General features: G+C 39.2%; 1 protein-coding gene across 2 annotated transcripts in view; it reads right to left on the bottom strand.

Moving 5' to 3' along the window:
• GALNT11 (polypeptide N-acetylgalactosaminyltransferase 11) overlaps window positions 1–9,092 on the bottom strand; it is a 38,803-nt gene extending 29,711 nt beyond the window's left edge. For both annotated transcript variants that reach the window (XM_059818396.1, XM_059818397.1), the window contains exons 1-3: window positions 8,785–9,092; window positions 4,804–4,927; window positions 2,674–2,840 (exon numbers count right to left, since the gene is read on the bottom strand). In XM_059818396.1, the coding sequence (XP_059674379.1) occupies window positions 2,674–2,840; window positions 4,804–4,927; window positions 8,785–9,079 (586 nt within the window). In that variant the 5' untranslated portion in view covers window positions 9,080–9,092. The remainder of the gene's footprint in view (window positions 1–2,673; window positions 2,841–4,803; window positions 4,928–8,784) is intronic.
• Between the last annotated feature and the right edge of the window lie 12,227 nt (window positions 9,093–21,319).

Genomic DNA, 21,319 nt, shown 5'->3' with positions numbered 1-21,319 from the left:
AGGAGGACAGCCTGCCTCACCATGGTCTTCTCCACAGGCTGCAGGGGAACCTCTGCTCTGCTGCCTGGAGCACCTCCTCCCCCTCCTTCTTCACTGACCTGGGTGTCTGCAGAGTTGTTTCTCTCACATAGTCTCACTCCTCTCTTCTGCTGCAGTTGCTGTTATGCAGGTTTTTCCCCCCTTCTTAAATATGTTATCCCAGAGGCGCTACCACCGTCGCTGATTGGCTTGGCCTTGGCAGGCAGTGGGTCTGTCTTGAAGGCAGCTGGCGTTGGCTCTGTCAGACATGAGGGAAGCTTCTAGCATCTTCTCACAGAAGCCACCCCTGTAGCCCCCCCCGCTACCAAAACGTTGCCACACAAAGCCAATACAGTACCAAATAGCAAATATGGTGCTAGAGGATATTCTAGGATAAAGAAAAGTCTCTGGAGAGATGCAGACTGGATTCAGTTGGGTCATAGGAATTCTCTCCCGTGGTCTTGAATGTAACATAATCTGTCAGAGACAATAGGAAAGATTTTTTTGGAGACTCCAAAGATTACTTTAGCCATTATCTTGCTCCATATCTATGTAATGAAGGCTCTTCCAAACAAGAGAAATCTAGGATGGGAGTCAGGGGTGTTATTATTTCAAAGTACTGAGTTGCAGACAATTTGCTCCTTTTCTGTTCTTCAGTCTCTTCTTCTGGGTAGAAGAATGCCTCCAGTAACAGCCTTCAACATGTCCTGCAGGTAAAGCCTAAATCAGGGAGAAAGTGCTTGTACTAGAAAAAGAAATCCTGCCTTGCAGCAAAGGGAAAGAAAAATGTAACAGTGGGCTCAGCTGAGCCGTGGAAATGCCTGCTTAGCTAGTAAGACTGTTGATGATTGAGTGTAAGAAGCTTTGAGGCAAAACCAGATGCAAAGACCCAAGCTTTGCACAACAGCACTGACGTGCAGCAGAGCTCCTATATTTAAAGCTGAAGAAATAGGCAGAATTTCACCTAAGGTACCATTTCAGGAAGTATGTAATGAAGGGAAAATGAATTTAAATAAAAATAATCAAAGAGTCATAGAGATTAAAGCAATTTGCCCAAGTTCACATAAGATCCATGGCATAGCCAAAGTCTTTGTCCATTTCCTCAGTCACCAAACCAGCTTTGTTTTTCTTCAGCTGTAAAATTCCATCCATTATAATTAAGCAGCAGTGCAAACATTGGTAGTATCATCATCACTGAGAGCAGCAATATCTCCTCCCATTTTCGGCTTTAAAACATGTTCATTTGAAGTCAGAAAGGCAAAAGTAGCTACTTGAAGGTTTTGAACCTAATTTGGCCTTCAAATTAGCAACAGACCGGAAGAGTGATGGTATTACTGCCTAAACAGAAGCATTAACTAAATGCATTACCGTATTCAAAAGACGGGGTTTTGAAGTAAGCTTAGTTCTGAATATGAATGTTACGAAAATTTAAAACAACAAATTGCACAAGAGACTTTGTAGCAAAGAGTGTATATTGCTTCCAAAACACAAAACAAGCTTTTAGATATTACGCATTATCATCAGCAAAAGAACAAAGATCAAACACTGTCCCTCTTGTATCTTAACATTTGATCTGACCTCAGAGAAATAAACTAGCTGCTTAACAAGAGAACTTCATTCTCCATTATACATATCTAAAATCAGTCTCTCTCACTAGAGCAAGTGAGACCTTAATCCAGAAACCAAATGATGAGACCAAGAGAACTAATTATACGTACTGAAAAAAATACGATCTAAAAATAATTTTAAAAATGCAAAAAGTTGTGGACTTGTACAGATGCAAGGAGGGAACTTGCACGGTCCTGCTTGCAAGTACTGCTACACTAACACGTTCTTCAACAGGCATTTTGCTTTTGAAGTGCCAAAAGGCTTGAATTGCGTGTCTGTCTTTGCCTTGTCCATCGTTTGAGAGAAAAATGCCGAAGCATCAATCTTTCAGCAACAGTAAAGCAATTCTGCAAGTTTTACCCCTCTAGGGCCCCTCCCAGACCGAGGGAGTAGAGGCTGCTCCACCAAGAGCCAGGGACAGCTACTCCTAGGGTGGCCACAAGAGGCTGTGCGAGAGCCACGCAGAGCCCTTCAGCAAAGGCCGAGCCCCCGTCCCAGCACGCCGCCCGTCTGAAACGCTGAGCAAGTACAAAACCACTGACACACTGTTTCCATAGTGCCACATCAACTTATTTGCAAGACCGCAGCTGAGACTATGTGCATTCAATTCTTTTCAGATGCATTCACAGTTAGTATTGGCCCACAAAGTTTAAGGGAAGATCAGTGTAATCTGCTCTGAGCACCAGAGCAGCCCAAGCAAGGTACTGTTAAAGACAGCTAAACTATAAACAACTGCTTAATCACCCCCTCCGCAAATACACACTCCTCGTTATTAGCTTCAAAACCTGTTTTTGAATTTTCAAGTCTGTATGATACAAAGCTCATCAGCAAAATGGCACCGGTGTCAAAGTGGATGTCACTGTGGGCTTCTCAGAACATCACGCATCTGTACTGCCTGGCACTTTTTGGAGATGGACTGCAGTACAAATTGGTTTTGCATCATGGCTTCCACATCTTTATTTTGAGCACTCAGTAAAGCACAGGAACAGACAAGAAGGTCAAGAAGTATAAGCACTGACCAAAAATATTACTGAAAGGTTCTCTCACCCAATTCACTGTTGTCATCTACCAAAATAATTTCATGAAGAAGGTGTGCAGGAGTGCGATCCAGGACACTATGTACTGTGCGAAGTAGGGCAGAAAGCGCTTCATTGTAGAAACAGATAACAACACTGGCAGATGGCAGATCAGCAGGGTAGGACTTCTCTCTACATCTGCAAACAGAAATATAGTAGTTATCACTTTATTTTCGGTGGGATTTCCATAGGGCTAGGTCACTAGTGAAACTTCATAAATAACAAGCAAACATTGCATGTGTAGGAAGAACCCTTAACTTGAACATAAAGAGCCCAGGCATGTAACATCGGCAGTAGGGCTCAGAATAGTCAGTTACTCTCCACATAACACAGGCTTATAATTAACATTGCTACTTGTTAGAAAACAGAGGATATGACGGATTGGGGTAGGAGTGAGAATCACAGATCCTCAAGACATAAACAACAGGAAACATTAAGGGCTTGTTTCAGCTGTGAAAACACTGTCTAGTACCCTTGGGTACCTCAGACATGTACAGGAATGGCAAATATGACATGAGGCCTACAAAAAACCCACAACTTTATTGGCCAGCTGCTGGAGACTAGGTTGGATATCCCAGAATACCTCCAGTGGTGCTCAATACCTATTTAGACAACCAAGGCTGGGATTCAGGCTGCAGATTAAGACACTTAAGTCTAGTCACTGCTGTCAGTGGAGTACATGTGGAGTCAGCTTACCCTAAGGCTGACAAGTGCATTTTGTCAGCTGAAGAGCTCTGCATGCTCCATTAACTGCATTGACTGGATCTCTGCTAGTTATAACAAAACCAGAGACAACTGACTAACATGCAGCTGTCTAAGCATCTTAATCTGCAAACTGCATCCCACTCAAAGCAGAAGGTCATTCTTTCTTTCTCTCTCCATATTTCAATTTTTTTCCATACTCTAATATGGCACAGTATCACAGATTAATGCCATATGAAGATGCCAGGCATGACAGAATCCAATAAAAATAAGGAACAATAAATGAAAACCCAGAAGTATACAAGAAAAGTCTTCATTGACTTGAAATGAACTTTGCTCTTGGGAGAGACATTTCAGCAAGTACGATGCATTACATTTAACCACACCAGAGAAACCACTAGAAAAACAGATGCAGGTTTATTTATTTTTCAGTTCAACGTTGGGGTTTTTGTTGTTGTTACAGTGGTGGGTTTTTTCCCCCCATATGCATCTGACAGATTATAGGAAAAAAATATCTGCTTTTTAATAGAAAGTATTCAGAGCAGTGCAATCCAGATATCAAGCAAGGACTTTAACTGAGAAACAGAGAGCCTTTGTCATCAGTCATTCTTCTATCTTATCCTCTGTAGGCTTAAAACAAATGTGGAATAGTACAAAAGGGGAAAGTCTCTCATTAACTTGGACACTGGAACATTTAATGTCCATCTTCCAAAGGTACCAAACAGAATTATAGCATCTCTTCTGGTAGTTACAGCACTGAGTATCTCAAAATGAAGCTTCAAAAAACAAAAATATTATAGCGTGCTTTAAGTAACTGAGTACACAGCTAGCAAGATGAGAGAGATATAGGACATGTAATCTTAGTATTGCTGGAAAGAAAGTTTGATTCCTAGGTCTTTTCCACATTGACTTTTATTTAAAGTATTATTTTCAGAATCTTTTTTCTATCAAAATAGCTGTCTGCCAATCCTACTACTCACAACATCTAAATTAAGATGATAAAAGTTTCAATAAGTGTATATCCAATCTGGTTCTTCATTAAGCATTCTTAAAGTGAATTAAGAATCAGTAAAACACTTTGCTTTCAGGGAGTAACAGTCTTTCTTTTTTTCACGGAGCCTGGTTTCTGTGGGGCTTTACCTTTTCCAGCTGGCAAAAAATTGTATCTCCAGAAACAATATTCAGTCAAAAAAGACAAAAGAGTCCAAAGAATAGAAATCCTAATCTCAAGCACTCCTGTTTAAACAGCTGAAAATCTGCCTTCAGCAACACAGGAGGCTGAATCAGTATCTAACAGGAATGTAATACCAAAAATGTTAAATACTACATCAGGTATAATGCGAACGAGTCCTCAAACATATGAAATTATACCATGTTCTCTCCAAAAATTAGTACATACTTCGCATCTCTTGTGTCAGGCACCTCCCTGTGGTATCCCAGCCGATTACTGATAAGCATATTGAAAGCATGCTTCTGATAGCCCAAGTCTCTTACTTCCTGATCTTCTTCATTAAAAATCATTCCTGCGAAAAAAACACACCAAGATCAGTTAACAGGCTCAAAAATATCCTTTGGAAACAATCAAGGATTGAAACATATGCTTTAACCTCCCCTAAAACCCATTATGTTCTTCAAAAATCCCTCTAGTTTCGCAATGTGTGTTTTTGTGCAACTATTTTTGTTATCGCTCACAAATAGGCGGTACTTTGAGTAGCCCTTGCAGCTATAATAAAATGAAATCATTCTCCAAAGACTGATGGCTCCATTGTGTTTATTGCCTTACCAGACAGACTCCCTTCACTTAAATGGCCTCTAATTCTTAGCACCACCTAAAAACCAACATCAAACAAGCAACAGAGGATAGACTTTGGCACACAATGCATCAGCACCTATCCATACAGATGAAGGGTCTGTAATGGGATTTTTGAGAGACAAAATACATTTACAATGGTAGAAAAACCCTCACAATAGCAACTCCAATTTCATGCTGTTTTCTCAAGTCTGCAGTAACATAAAAATAGCTAAGAAAAAACTGTAAAATTCTTGCTGTCAAAGTCCCAGGTGATATAAACAAGTAAAATAGCAACAGAGCTAGCTCTTTCTCTATTGATTATTTTAGCAGAAGCATCAACTGTTGCTGAGCATGGCAGAGGCAGCAGTTGCTGCTATAAATAAGTACACTGCTAGAGGCCAAGGTTGAAATCCTCAATGCCATCCTGCCTGCCTTGACTCAGTGCCATGGGCTTCTCTCTCACTGAGCCATATACTCACCAGTGTGAACAGAAACAAAATATTATGGTCCTTACTCAACTCTTCTACAGAAAAAAAGGAGGGAGAAGAGGGGAGTGGTAGCCACCAGCTGTGTCTGCTAGCCACTTCTGCAACAATTCACGTAGCAGAGCAATGACTTTTTATTGCCTCTGTTCAGCTGGCTGCACAGAACGAGATGCATACATCCTCTCCAGCTATTATCAAGCTACAGAGGCAATTTCACTGACATTTCAGTGTAAGTGAGCGAGGATCATGTAATTTATCTCCTTCCACCCTGCCCATCATCTCCCTATGGTTCAAAATCTGCAGAAAATAATTAACAAGGGGGCTCCTCATTCACATGCTACCATACATGCAGGATACTATGTTTCATAGAATCATAGACTAATTTAGGCTGGAAGGGACATATGGTCTAATCCTCTGCTCAAACTAGGTCCAACTAGATCAGGTTGCTCAGAACTTGTCCAGTTAAGTTTTGAAAGCCTCCAGTATCTCCAAGGATGGCGATTCTACAACTTCATATCCTTGTTCATACATTTGACCACCATGACACTGAAAGTGTTTTTCCTCTTATCTAACAGAAATCTCCTTGCTTTAACTTCTTATCATAATCCCATGCACCTCTGGAAAGAGTCTGTCTCCATCTTCCCTACAGCCTCCCATTAAGTTGCTCTTGACAGCAATAAAATCTCACCCCTCAGCCTTCTCTCTAAGGCAGAATAAACCAAATCCTCTCAGCCTCTCTTCATGCCTCGTGTTCTCCAGTTTTCAACAGCTATGCAAAAGCCAGCTGAGCTCAAGCCCAGAGAAAATGAGATGGGTTAAAAAACAGAACAGAAAAGGTCATTTAAAAAGTTTTGAAGCTTTCTTCCTTTTCAAACAAGTAGTCCTGGTTGGCCTTCAGAGCACAGCTGTGTCACCACCAGTTGCGTTTCAGCAACAAAGTCTACCTACAGGTATAAGATGACCTTCTAGAGGGAATTCTGTGCATCCACATTCCCACAATTTACATTTTCCATCTCTCACTTTTAGTCTTTAGTACAGCAGTGGCAATGCAGCTGCACCATCAGACACTTCAAGAGTAGATGTCTTGACATTTGTGCAGGAGCAAGTGGGAAGTGCTGGGTAGTCTTATCTGGAAAAGACGTGGGATACACCCACATAGTGTGTTTTGTGGTGACTGACGCTATCATGCTCACGGATGAGTGCTCCCACTGCAGATAAGTTGCATCACGGGGACAGGAATGATGTTTGTTCACAATGCAGTGCCACTCTTCCAGCACCAACAGTCTAAAGCAGTCACTCAGTCCTCATTTGAACCATGTGCATTTCCAAAGTAAGGTTTCTGGCTTGCCAGTTCAGACACCCAGCTCAATCATTCTTAAATACTCAGCATCACAGTAACACTGTGCCACTGGGTCAACTTAAAACATTTTTTTTATACCAAGGACGAGCTTAAGAACCACATACCAAATGTTTCATTCTACAATCCATTCATAACCAATCACTAACTACTTTTTTCTGATCTTCTGAATATAGATAAGAAGGAATGCTAATATTTTTAAAACATTCTCATGAAGAACAATATCCAAAATGCATGCAAAAGGCCTGAACGATTTCAGTCCAAACAGCAGATGAAAGCCCTTGGAAAATAAGGGGTTTCCAATTGAAACATCAGTTTAGGCTTTACTTCAGCAGTGTTATGTGGCTCTCCCAGATTAAAAAAAAATAAAAAAGAGATTGTTCTACCAGATGACAGTTTGGTTTTGGCTATCATATGCCAAACTCTTTCATTTTTTTTTTTTTTGCTTTGTGTGTTTATCACTGCTCTACCCTAGATAGACAGGAAGCCTTTTCCTGCACCACCTGATCTAATTCTAACACAGAGCGAGCCGCCTCCTGATGATTCATGTGGAATTTATCCTGGCACTATAATTCCCTTTGGCTTTCACCAACCAAACCAGTCAGTCACTTGGTTTGAAGATCAAGGGACTTCTCAGTTAAAAAGGTCCAATTTCTTTCCTGGCCAGTACCGAAGAGTTGGAAAGAAACGGCCACCTCTGGACTGGCCTTCACCTCATTTGGCTCTCGTGCTTTTTGCACTGAACTGATAAACATTTGTAATGCCACAGGGCAACGTGAATTGGCATTTTTCCTATATATTCCCACACATCTGACGACCAACTTGGAAACTGAAGTTTGGTAAAGTTCTATAAACTCTTGAAGTTGGTGATCCAGCATTCATCCAAGGCAATGACAGAGGACTTCAATCAGATATGAGTATTACACTCCTGGCTATGAAGGGCACTATGCCATAATTCCCAAAGCAGCAGACACTGGTACCAGAACACTCAACGTCTGCCTCCACACTTAAAGCAAGTTTGTAGGCCAGTATGCAACATGCCTCAGTTTGCATATCTGAACACAACAGCTAACACTAAGCTGTAAGCAGTTAAATATACAAAGCATTTTAGTTTGGAAGACAAACCCAAATCATCTCATTGATTAAATATGCTCCAACGAAACACACAGACCTTTGTTGGTGCAAAGTAAGCAGGATTTGGCCCTAACCACTGTCATCTCAATAAATCTTTCGTTATAATTTGTCCCACACACATTTTTTGTAGATGATTTAGTACTCCAAGGATATTCTCCAAATCAATGGGTCCTCTTCACTGTGTATTGTTATCAAGCTATTTTTAATTACTGCATATGAGTAGGGTTTCTCTGTGGCTAATAAAAGTTCATGTATTTGAGCCGAGTCAACACAGGAGTAAGATATGAAACAAGCACACACTGAACCTTCCAAAAGCAAAAACTACATCAAGGGTAGACACCTTGCTGTAATCCAGTCCTCCTCATTAGCATTTACACAGCACAGCTGTAAATATTAGGTATAGTATATTTTGGATTAAACACAATAGAATAAATTTCAAGTAATTCCTAATGAAGAGAGCCACTAGTACCACCTGCACTTTAACAAACAAAACTAATTCATTACACAATTTTCCCTGCCATCCTTTAAAAAACCAAACAAACCAACCAACCTTAATATCTCATTTCTTCTACTGTTTTAATGATTTTGTCACCAGCACTGAAAACCACTTACCCATTTCAGGAGAGAATTCCACCTCCCCCTTAACTGGGTCCTGGACATGATTTCCAAGAGGATTTCCTATCTTATTCTCTTTCTGTTGCAATTCAGGTATATGAACAGGCCCCCGTGTAAAACGGGGGTAGAATTTTTTTGGAAATGGCCTCTGAGGTTCCAGCCCCTTGACGGGCACATTCTTGAAGGACTGGTTCTCTTCACTGAAGTTGAAATAAACAAAGAGCAGAAGTGTCCAGGTCACGGATGTGAAAAGGCACCCATAGCAGAAATAGCGAAGTGTGACACTTCCCATTGTAGACTTAGCATCGTTGAGGACCCATTCTCAATTACCTGAAAGAGAGTGAAAACACACATTTTGAGAGTGCTGCCTGTTACCTCATCAGGCGGATAAATTAGGAAATGCATTCTATAGGTTGCTCTTCCATTAAATGATTTTTGAAACTTAAACTTTAAGCACAGACCTTAAGAATGAAATCCCTTTTCACTTTCCCATTCCAAAAATAAACATGACCAGTTTGCACATTCTGTGTGGATACTACCGCTTTAAAACATGAAGCAAACAATCACTAAGAGCCCAGTGACACATCCCAATTAAAGGTAAAAATTATTAATTTTTCCTCATAATAGTTACATAATTATCTCTCTTCCACAACAGTACATTCCTTGTGTGCCTGCATTCATTTAAACATGTCAATGTTCAACTAAATATACTACACGCAGGGAATTGATTCTTCACAGAATCACAGAATGGTTGAGGTTGGAAGGGACCTCTGGAGGTCACCTTGTCCAACCCCCTTGCTCAAGCAGGGCCACCTGGAGCCAGCTGCCCAAGAGTATGTCCAGACATGTCCATTTTTGTAGTTCAGTTCCTATCCTAAAGCATGGAATGAGAGAATACAGATTCAAAAAGCTACATAGTTCAGTCCTTCTTGCCCCAAATTCAAGAACAGCCATCATGAGCATCCCAGAAATACCAGAAGTCATGGGGTGCAATGTAACAACACATAGAACCAAGATAAGTCACATTTACAGACACTCTTGTCTGCAGAAAGAAAGGAAACATGGATAGGGAAAAAGCAAAAAGTTCCAAAGTAATTTACTGGGTTCCTGCAGGCCTCTGCTGACTGCAGAAGAGCTTTCCACACTCCCTGGAGGAGATGCCCACCTAGAGCTGGAAGGAAGCAACCAAGGCCAGAGTTTTAATTTAGGCACCCATCCACTAACACAATTTCCCCAAGCTATATTGAAAATTAATATTGTAAGCAAATCCCTGAAGAGAAGCATATGAAGCTGGTGATGACATTTTATATATGGCCCAGGAGAATCAGGTAAACTTTCTGGAGTGTCTCAAATCTAAAAAAGGTTCCAAACAAAAAAAAAAAACCAAAACCCAAACTATACAGCTCAGTTCCCAAAACTGAGAAAAACACTAACTCAAAGAATTAGATTTGTCTCATCATTATCTAATCACAACAAATTCTTTGCATAGTAACAAAAAGCAAACCATTTAATCACCTTTTAATTAGCTAAACATTTATTCGAAGAAAATAAACTATTGGCTTAAGAGTCAAGGGTTTATGCTGATGCATTTTTCAGACTTCTCAAAAAGTCAGAAACTACCAGAAGTCTTCAGGTCAGCATGGCAAAGAACAAACCACAACAACATTACGAGTACAAACAGATTATTCCTTTCTCAATATGAAAAACTACTAAACAGAGGTAGAAGGCATGCATGATCCCAAAGAAACCTATAAAGATCCCACTTATTTTGGCAATGTAATTCTGAGTCCTAAGTGACTTGCATCCAAAAAGAATACATGTCAAAATTCAAGCTCACATTTCCCAGACTGCAGCAGGTCATTGTCTCCCTTCCAAAAATAAAATATCCACAAATTAAAATAAAGCAAAAAACCCAAACCTCCTCAAAAATAATCTACCCATTACTCTTGCCATGTCAAACTCCCTCACTTCTGCAAGGCAACAATCTACGCAGCAGTTAAGCCCAAGGAGCTTAAAAAGGTCTTAAACAGGGTTTAAATCTCATACTGACCCTGTGCATACAGATGAATTGTATGCTCTGTGAAACAGGCTCTTTCTCTAACACTGTCACACAGAAATCTTGCTGCTTAGCTGTAGGGCCATGAAATTAGTCAGGCAACAAATGCTCTGGGGGCAGAAATGATTTAAAAAAACATCATTCTAGCTAGCAGAATGAGTTCACCAGTTGGAGTGGTACAGACCACCTATCCCCAATGCCTTATTCCCTGTGCGAGCAGTGGTCAATGATCATAGCAAGGCAAATCTGGCTCAGAAAAAGCATGCAAGGCTGCAAAAGAGCAAGAATAGATAAACAGTTGTATCCTCTAATTATAATAGTTATTCTTGCCTGACAGTCTGCAGACAATTAATACTTATCCATAAAAGAAGATCTGGGTGCTTGCCAGGTTTTTTTTTTTTTTTTTTGCATGGCCACGAGGAGGTCATCTGCTGTAAGACTTGTCCAAGTCTAATATACTGCTCCTCAAAACCTGCTAGAGTTGTTTTTCCGTTCACTATGGTAACACAGATGCACAATCCTAACATCATGGCACATGCACTTACATTGTGGAACATAATTGTTCTAATAAGATAAAAATTACTATAACAGAGAAGGAACCTTTTCATTTCAGAGCTGTTTAAGGATACATCTACACTACAGCTCGCACAGGAAAACCAAAGATAACCCTTGCTATCTCAGGTAATAGTAGGAAGACAGGCACGCAGGGCAGAATTCATCATGGACTAAGTATTTCCCCAGCTTCTTGCATCTCTCTTACAGCTCGGAGCTCCACCTTGCTGCTGTGGCACTTCTAGCCACACTAAAGTTAAAGTTTGCTGTGACCAACATCAGGCATACACAAATTAAAGAGAAAGGGATAAATGAGTAATCACCACAGTGAAAAGACTGCTGTACATCCCTTCCATCTCCAGAAAGCCCTCTGACCAGGCTGAAAGCATACACTTGGTTACTCTTACAAAGCCAAGAAACACAAACCTGAGCATGGTATTATTTCCACATGCTCCTTGCTAGAGCAGAACTGTTTCACCTTCTTTTCCCCTCCTCCACTGTTTCGCAGTTTTGTAAAAGGATACAAAGGCTGAAATACTGCATTTAAATCAAATGACAGAACCTCCACAATGCAGAAAACTAGGCCCTTTCAGTAGCTTGCTATTCAACCAAGACATTTAGTAATACATTTGGCAGGAAAATACGGACTCATTATTTATTTTCTTTAAGTACCAAATGTTTTGTTAGACACTTTTGAAGGCAGTAAGGAAAAAATTTAAACCCTGCCTACAAAAAGCACATTGAGGCTTATTAGTTTACTTTATTCACCAACACATATGCATTTACAGAACTACTGTCCTATGGATTTCAACCACTTCTACCATTTAAGCAGCCACAGAAGTCACAATCTGCATCAGAGCTGCACACTCCAGTTTTAGACAGTTTTAGGTTGACCATCACTTCTTACAGATGTGTTTCATCAAAGAGGCCACAGTAGGTTTTCAAGTCCTAAGCAATGCCAGTCCTGCTTCAGACCTGCTCTGAGGAACCAGGAGAACCCTTCCAACCCTATACTTTTATGCATACAAAGCACAATCACATCAATACAACTCTGCCTCTCCTCAATATACTAAGAAACAAGTATCCCTTCACTCATTTCAGCATGGAACAAAAAAAGAACCACTTTGATACACACCAGAGGAAGGAAGGAGAGAATAATTCAGCTGGTCGCAAGGACCCAGGAGGAAACAGTCAGTTCACTGAGGCAGCCACTTGGCCCTTGATTCTTACCTCATCCATCTCCCTATGTACGTCTTTCTTCTGCAAGCCATCTAGACACAGTGAATAAAAGCCTTACCCTGTCCAGACTATTTCACTCTCCAGTTCTGTGAAGTCTTCTAGGAAACACGCTTTGCCAATTTACCCAACAACTGTCTCTGACTGCCTATGCATGGTCACAATACCCTGATGATTGTCTTAAACATCCGTCCTCTCCCAGCTGGTTTCTCCAAACAAGATTTTGAAACTTAAGCAAAGCCAAACCATTCTTTTTTTCTTCTTTTTTTTCCACGTTTTTCCCTCCCTTTTTTTTTAATGCAGACAAGCTGTTCCTGAATACAGGAGATACAAAGGATATGCCTTTCAAATCCAAAGTATTAGAATCTTTCTCAACCCTGATACATGCCGCATGAGAGAAACAGATTATATATGTTTTTAACTCAACAGCCCTAAAGCTCTGCTAATGCAAGCAGAGCTAGCAGGTTTGAAGAGTTAGACAGAAGCAACTTAAATCAAAAAAGCAGAATTGCATTATCTAAATAATGTCAATGGGCTCGTAAGAATAATTTTCACCTATGCAATAAATACTGTAACACTGAGTCCAGTCACCAATAAATTGCTGTTTGCACGGTATAGTTAAAACCCATTTCTACTTATTCATTCAAATGCAAACAAAAATACTAATTGCCATTAAAAAAAAAATCTATGATTTAAACATATCAAGAAGAATTGTTTCGTAATAAAGTTCCTCACAGATTTTCCTGGTAATTGAGACTAGGCTTGAAGGGTCTACCGTATTTTTCCCATCCATTTATGAAAAGCAACACAGCTGCCAAAAGTAAGTTTCCAAAATACCTCAAACAATTGTCTCTCCCAAAAACTCATGTGGTGAAGAACATCCAGAATGAACAGATTTCTTATCCCTTGGCAATACAGGAGCTTTCACAGCAAATAATAAATGATAACACCTTTAAGTATTTTACAAGCATTCATTCACATACACAAGATCCTCACGATACATGGAATTTATGGCTGTTCACATTGGTATACTTAGGAATCCAGAGATACTTCAACACGACAAACATAAATCATTCAAGGTGGCAGCATCTCCTACATCAGGAAATTACAATCCATTTTGGAGGCAACTGGAGTGACCAAGAAAGGAAAAAATTCATCTTAGAAGCTGCCCCCTTCAGCATCAGCTCAGAAGAGACCAAGATGGAAGGCACAGTATTCTGAGAATTTCTAACCAAATATTCTGCCTTTCAGTCTCTCTCTTGTTGCTCTGTTTTGACTGTCATATTTATTGCCTGATAGTTTTCAGACTTTGGCAAAGCCTTTGAACTGAATTTGCAGACCCACATGCCAGAAATGCCAAGAGTAAAATATTCCTGTCTAATTTCCATGAATTCCAGTACAGAAGTCTCAGTTCCTTGCACAAGTAGTAAATCATTGGTGGTTTTTGTTGGGTTTTTTGTTTTTTTTTTAATTGAAGAGAACAACAAAAGTTAAATATTAGTCACTCACTAAAAGTCTCTGAAAGTCACTCAATTGCAAAGCTGAAAAAAACTCCAGGAGCCTATCTGCCAGACCTGAGCTTCAGTAATTACTGTGCAATACTGCTTTCCACGTTGCACCAGCTTCTTGTAGCATACTTACAACACCAGCATGACATTCATTTCATACTTCAAACCCAGTAACATTTACATTCATTTAATAATTGGCCCAACAATGATACAACTCTGTTCCCCCAGACAGCTTGGGAGAGTTTGTAATAATTAGTAACCTGTGCAGCTCTAACACTGGCCCAATGTGTTGGCCTTCAATATTTTTAATGAAAAAAATGCCAACCACATTTCACAATATTTTGGCTTAAAGAGCAAAAGCAGCTACAGGCTCTATGACCAGCCACTGCTTAAACACTGACATCTGCTTGGATTAACCTCAACGGTTTAGTAAACACACCGTATGACTAGATATTTCATGACTGTGCCAAAACTCATGTTTGTCAGAGGTCAAACAGAGGATCAGATTAAACTCAAGATTTTTGAAATAGGAGTAAGAATTATTTGAGAAAACCTTAAAGTCTGCTTGTAGTTTTTCCAAGAACAGCTTTTCTTCTTAAAAAAAAAAAAGAAAACGAAGACAGAGATACAACTCATACTACCCAGATTTCCTGCACGACTGCCTGTATATTTTGGACCTATATTAAGGGAAGGAACAGACGTGTATAATCTTCATTTTTAAAGAACATTCTAGTAAAAAAAAAATCACTAAACTAATTTTATCTTCCTACAGATTATTAGGATAATTTGCTGCATGACCTTCTACAGAAGCTTTTAATTTTTATTTTGTTATTTATTTGGGAGAGAAAAACCCAAGAAGATAAAGTAACACTACTTAGAAATGCAATTTTGCTCTTTTTATAGCCTTAACTCTTTATATATTTCTTGGCCTCCAAGATGTTATGGCTACCATCGCTCCTTTTCCAAAACAAGCAACAGCATGAACAGGCTTTCCTATTTTCTTGTTGAATCACTAGCAAACAACAGCATTAACAGTACAACAAACAGAAGCCAGATTAGGAAGAAGTAGTACTCCAATAATACACTCATCACACAAATGGAGATGCCATTCACAGTAGCTTCTGCACTTTTATGAGAATTAGTTTTTTCCAGGCATGCCTTACATTGCAACTAGTCTTAAGGGAGAGTCACAGTTAATAGACTAGCAAGATGAAAAAGGGACACCTTAGGCAGCTTTTGTTTCAGACTCCAACACACATCACTAGGAGCAATATCCATTGAACATATATTCAGAACAAAAGCCAGAGGTATTTCCAAATAAAAGCTTAGTGTTTCATGTACTCCAGAATCTAATCCAATTTAACTCCTTATAAAAAAAACCCTCCTACTGAACTGTTTTAGCACGAAATTGGATCTACCTGCCAGTTTGTTTTTAATTAAAAACAACCACTAATTTTTGACCTTACAGAAGGGATGGGTCATTGTACTTTATGAATCGTGGCTATTTTTGATACAATATAGGCAGACAAGTACTCATGTAAGGACAGGCTGGGCCTACAGGAACCTACCTCCTGATGTTCAGCAAGGACAAATGTTAAGTCCTGCACCTGGGACAGACAAACTCCCTGGCCACTGACACAGCCTGGGGAACAGCTCTGCAGAAAAGCACCTGGGGGGTCTGGCTGAACACAAGCCAGCAGCGCACAGTTGCAGAAACGACAGCTGACAGCATACGGGCTTATCAAGAGGAGCACAGCCAGATGACTGAGGGATGCAATTACACCACCCTACGCAGCACTCATAAGACCAAAGGCAGAGTACTGTACCTAGTTTGGGATTTGCCAGTGCAAGACAGACATCAGTAAACTAGAATAAGTTCAACGGAAGGCCACCAAGATGGAATGAATACAAAATTTTGATCAACACTTTACAGATAAATAACCTTAGAATACCAATAAATTTCATTATACTTTATCGATAAAGAAAGGCACATAGATAGACTAGTTGCATGAATTGTTGAAGACCTAAGAAACTATGAGTATACTAAGCCTGAAAAGCATCAAGTGTTTTATGAAAAATTTAACAATTCATCTTCTTTATGTCTTTAGGTTCTCACTCCTCACTATTTTACTGCTGTCAAATGACTCATATACTCATTTGTATTTCAGTTTTTGGACTTTAACCAGAGATGTCTAAATATTGCATACTATCATTTTTAAATCTGTAGACTACATATCAAAACACCTCCTCTAGGAACATAACTTTGTTTATCAAGCTTTTTGGAATTTCTCAACTCCAGTAAAAAAGCTTTACTTAGCAGGCTGCCATACCAGAGTGAATGCAAACACTTTAGCATTTCTATTATAAAAATGTAAAGTTCCTTCTTTTCCCACCTCCATTTCAAATGCTCCCTTAAAGAAATTTTATCTTCTGCAGTAACATCTTTCACTTCTTTATCAACAATAAAACACACTAGATTTTTTTTTTCCTCACTGATAAAGGATACCTTTCTCCCCACATACTCCTCCTCTCTAAGGAGTGAGACTATTTCACAAGGGCTCTCATTTAAGGACACAATTTTAATGGAAAAAGCAGTTACAAGTTTCAGAAAGAAAAAGTTTCATAAGAGTCAGGATCTCATGTTAACAAACAACAGAAAAGAACACCAGTTTTAGTTACAACCAGTGGCACAACATTGCATCAAGAAAAGCAACATAACAGTCCCGTCTGATTAGAGAAAACAAGTACACTTGGATTAGAAACATGAGCTTACCAAAATCCTAGTGCTCAATACTGAGTAAATAAGTGCTATACAGTAGACAGTTGCATGCTGCTGCAGTGTCCTTATTCCCCCCTCAAAAAGCTACTAGTTTCCCAAAGCACAATTATATGCATGGAATCTTCTTACCTATCCCCCTACCAAGTGTTGCACCATAAGGCTGTTTGGCTGAATGTTACTTTAAGCCATCTGGCATATAAATACATGTCATGCCATTCATGGAGTCCTAAAAATACCTTCTTCCTTTTCGTTGCTAATAAATACTTTCTTCCAATTGAAACAGTGAGATTTTCTTTTCATTAGCAAAACCAGCTCTCAAGGAAGCCAGAATGTTCATGTACTGTCTTCAAAGAAAGATGCATGCATTTTGTAATACAGCCCTTCCTTCTTCACATATATCTTAGAAAACAGCAAGCTTAAAAAAAACCCACACTGACAACTTCTTTTTCAATGCATCTCTCTCACATTAAAGATCCTTGTATCCAAATATTAGTTTAACAACCCTCCAGTGGTATATACAAATGCAAAATGTAATAGAGCTTACAAGGTCAACTACACACAAGTAAGCTGCTTAATACCTTTCCTAAATGTTTAAAATCTACTTAGCTGTACCTTACATTTTATGTCTGCAAAGCTCACCATAATAACAGTAAAAATACAGATGCGTGCAAAATAATTATATAAGACACACTTCTACATGAACAGCAGAACAGTAGAACGCTCACCTTGTTCCAGAAGAGTCGGCACTAAAGAAGCAGTGCAAGGTTACATAGTGAAAACACATTTACCGCAGTAGCAGTCAAATCCAGTTGGTGTCTTCATTCTCAGTGAACAATAAAACGCTGAGCCTGAAACTTAACACTTTGTTGCTGAGTACTGCTTGCAAGTCCTAACTGGGAACAGGGTAACAAACACAAGCTTCTCTATGACAACAGGCTAATTTGGATGGATCTTAGGACATGAATGCTGCAAGGCTATTTCTCATTGGACTGCATACACTGTCGCTAGATAAAATGATCATTACGTTTGTATACACATTTCAATTCTAAAAATTCCTTTACTCCTCATTTTCCAAATCACTAGTAATTTTATAAAATTTCCACTTTTTGACTGAAATTTTCTAGGTATGCTTTCTGTTCATCTTCAGAAATTTTCATCAGAAGTGCTTTGGGCTTTTTTCCAGTCTTTTACAAGCAAAGTGAAAATGCATTTTCCAATTCTTAGGAAAAAAAAAAATTCAGACTTCATTTGTACAGCCCTCCTGCCAAAAAAGCTGGCAGCACATTTGGCAACAAAACAAGACCTCACTGAAGTACTTTTGAGTGGGACAGTGAAAACTGGGGTTGACCCGTCTCAATTTTAAACCTGTGACTACTGCCCATGGACACTGCATTTTGCACAAGGTTGTCTACAAATCCCAGTTCTGCAGTTAGCTCCAAACAGACATCCACCATCCACTTGTGCAGAACTTGGTATGAAATCAACAGCTGTATACAACAAATACACTAAACACATCCGCAAACTCAGACTAGAAACTTTAAAAGACTATACTTGAACTTCTACGAAATGCAAAACTGCTGCAATTAAGTTACTGCTACTACTACAGAATTGGAAACTCTGTAATGCTGACAGTGAGAATGGTTACATTGCATCTTATTCTACAGCATCAGATTATAGACCTCCAAGATTACTCCCCACAAATCATACAAGGCTACCTAATTTCTCTTTTTCTGCACATTGGAAAGGAAAACCTTGCAGAAACTTAAACAGTAAAATACAATAGAAGTGCCATGTTTGTATCCCAGACACATTACATTCACTTACAGATGTCAGAAATTACCACAGTAAGGTAACACTAGCCTGTGAGCTACTTGCTGTAGCACCACAGTCTGTCCTTGCAACTGTTTGGTTAGCACGGGTCCAAACACCTTTAAGGAGCTTGAGTAACTAATATTAATATACACAGACATTATTCAATTAAAATAAGAGATGAAATGTAGCACCAGAAATATGAGTGAGGTTAAAACAAGTTACAGTTTAAATCCACAAACTGCCCATGATAGGAAAATATTTAACTCATTCTAAACCACTTGGAGTTCTTAACTCCTGTTACATTTCTCCACGCTATTAAGAGATGGCACTATCTTAGAGAGTTCCTCAATACATCATGTCCTAACTGAGTTTTCCTGGGTGGATGGCCATTGTTAAAAAAAGTAGAACAGAAAGAAATACTAAAAGCAGGTGTTGATTGAATTAAATGTCCATTTGCATTCTCATGTCCAGAAACAAAGGTCACTTGGAGTTTTTCACTCCACTCTTTAGCACAGAGTCCACAGTACCCATACCATTTGGAACACAAGAGGCATGGGACTTTCCTTTTTGCCACTCAGGAGTTCGTCCTCAGAAAGACCAGAAAACCCTGCAATCTTCTTGCTTTTGGATCCATTTTCTTAACAGAAATTTAAAGTAATTTCTGTACACAAGTTTCTCTCTACTTCTCTCATTTTCTCACTAATGTCCCCAGCCATTAATATAAGAGAGGAATCCTAAGGATATACACCTACTACCTGTTCTCAGTTCAACTCACTGAGTGAACCAGGACACCTGTATAGTTATCAGATTGACCCATGGGACATTCTGGTTGAACTGTTTGCTCTGCTAAAGATTTTGATGAGATCCTCAGCAACTCACTGTCTCAGCTCCCACCTATAAAAACTGAATGATGTGTTAATGCCTATACATCAAAGGTTCTGAGGCCACAATAACCGGAGAGGATACAAATACCAAGCAGGGCTCTGGGTTAGAGCAGCAATAACTCATTCCTTCTGCTGCCCTAGCAAGCCTATTTCTAAATTATACTAGCAAACTCTTGTATAGGAAACATTCTCTCTTTTCCCCTTCCTCAACACAATACAGTAATATTAACAAAGAGGTACCATTGCTGGTACAACTGTACATATAGATGCAGTCAATGAAAACACTTTCACTCAGACCTCTAAACTAAGCTATCAATTTAATATAAGCTTATCTTGCCAAATATTGTATTTGACAATAGGGTATGAAGTTTGCCAAATATGTAAGTAAACAGACCTTCTATTAGCATGCTTCTGAAAAAAACATTTTTGTGGACATTAAATGTTGGATTAGAATGATAAATCACTAGCATAAAGAGATTTTATACTGTCTGTAGGGAGAGCAAACTTCTGCAAGTTATGCCAAAAATTAGTTTTCTTTGTCTTTCATCCCTTTCTACATGATCTTACAGACTCAATTCTCTCCTTCTCCAAAGAAATTCCTTTGAGGATGGAGTTGTGGACCACTCCTTTTCCATCCCCTGTTGGTCACTTTTTACTTATCTATTGCCAATGTTTCTAATGGGAAAACATACTCAGGATTTTGATGTGGAAATCAAGGATGTTGCAACAGAATGAATAGCAGATCAAAAATACATTTTCCCACTTCACTAGGAGCCATGCTTTCCAACACACTGCTAGCACAGAAGGCTAGCATGTAATCCAAAACTTAGTCTTCTCTTGCTTCACAGGCAATGAGTCTCAGCGTCTGTTGACGCAAGAGATAAGAGATTCATGTTAACTGACAAAAATAAGGTATTCCAGGAAACAGAAAACTAAAAACAGCACTTCCAGAAAGCAAACTCAGGAACAAATACAAGAGGTATCAGACAGTGACATCATTTATTCTTGATGTTACACTTCAGGAATTAGCAAAATAGTCAAAATACCTACGAAGATTGATTCATAAGGAATTGTGTATCAAAACAGGATAGTTTTGTGCTTCCTGGAAAAGGATCTCTGTTTCAATTAAGGCCACCTCCAAGTTTTAAAGCATCTAATTTAATCCTTGCCTGCACAAGATCTGTGTCATTTAGCCAAGCAATACTTGGATGGTTTTACATAAACTAGAAGACCTCTATGAACATGCTCCTAACATTCATTAAGTATTTCCTTAAATCAGTTTGGCACATAGCAATCATTTACTGAGGTACCTTCTGTTTAGCATGCCTCTGCAAATTTATTAGCTTAACCTGTCAATTTAAAATTCAACTTCTTAAACAGTGCAGTGTCTCATAGTTGAAGTCTTAGGAATGACAAAAAGTTATTGCAGGTAAGCAGTTACCTCCCATCAGCCGGTCTGCAACATTACTTCATGCACCTACTCCTTCCCTCTTGCACGGCAAGAGAAATGATATTTGTCAAAGTAGCTTGCTCCATGGCAAGAGGAGTTGGAGCATGCACATGAACAGTCACTGTAGCACAGCTGATAAGGTATAACTTGTCAGTCATAGCAAACCTTCAATCTCAAACACAGAACTTGCAATGCCACTACTGCCACAAGAGAGAAAACCATAACAGCTTACCTGCCCCATACTGAATTTAGAGC

The sequence above is a fragment of the Gavia stellata genome, chromosome 6 (genome assembly GCF_030936135.1).
Source record: "Gavia stellata isolate bGavSte3 chromosome 6, bGavSte3.hap2, whole genome shotgun sequence".
Classification (NCBI taxonomy): Eukaryota; Metazoa; Chordata; class Aves; order Gaviiformes; family Gaviidae; genus Gavia; species Gavia stellata.
The sequence above is the reverse complement of the archived record's forward strand: the minus strand, read 5'-3'. Positions and strand labels throughout refer to the sequence as shown.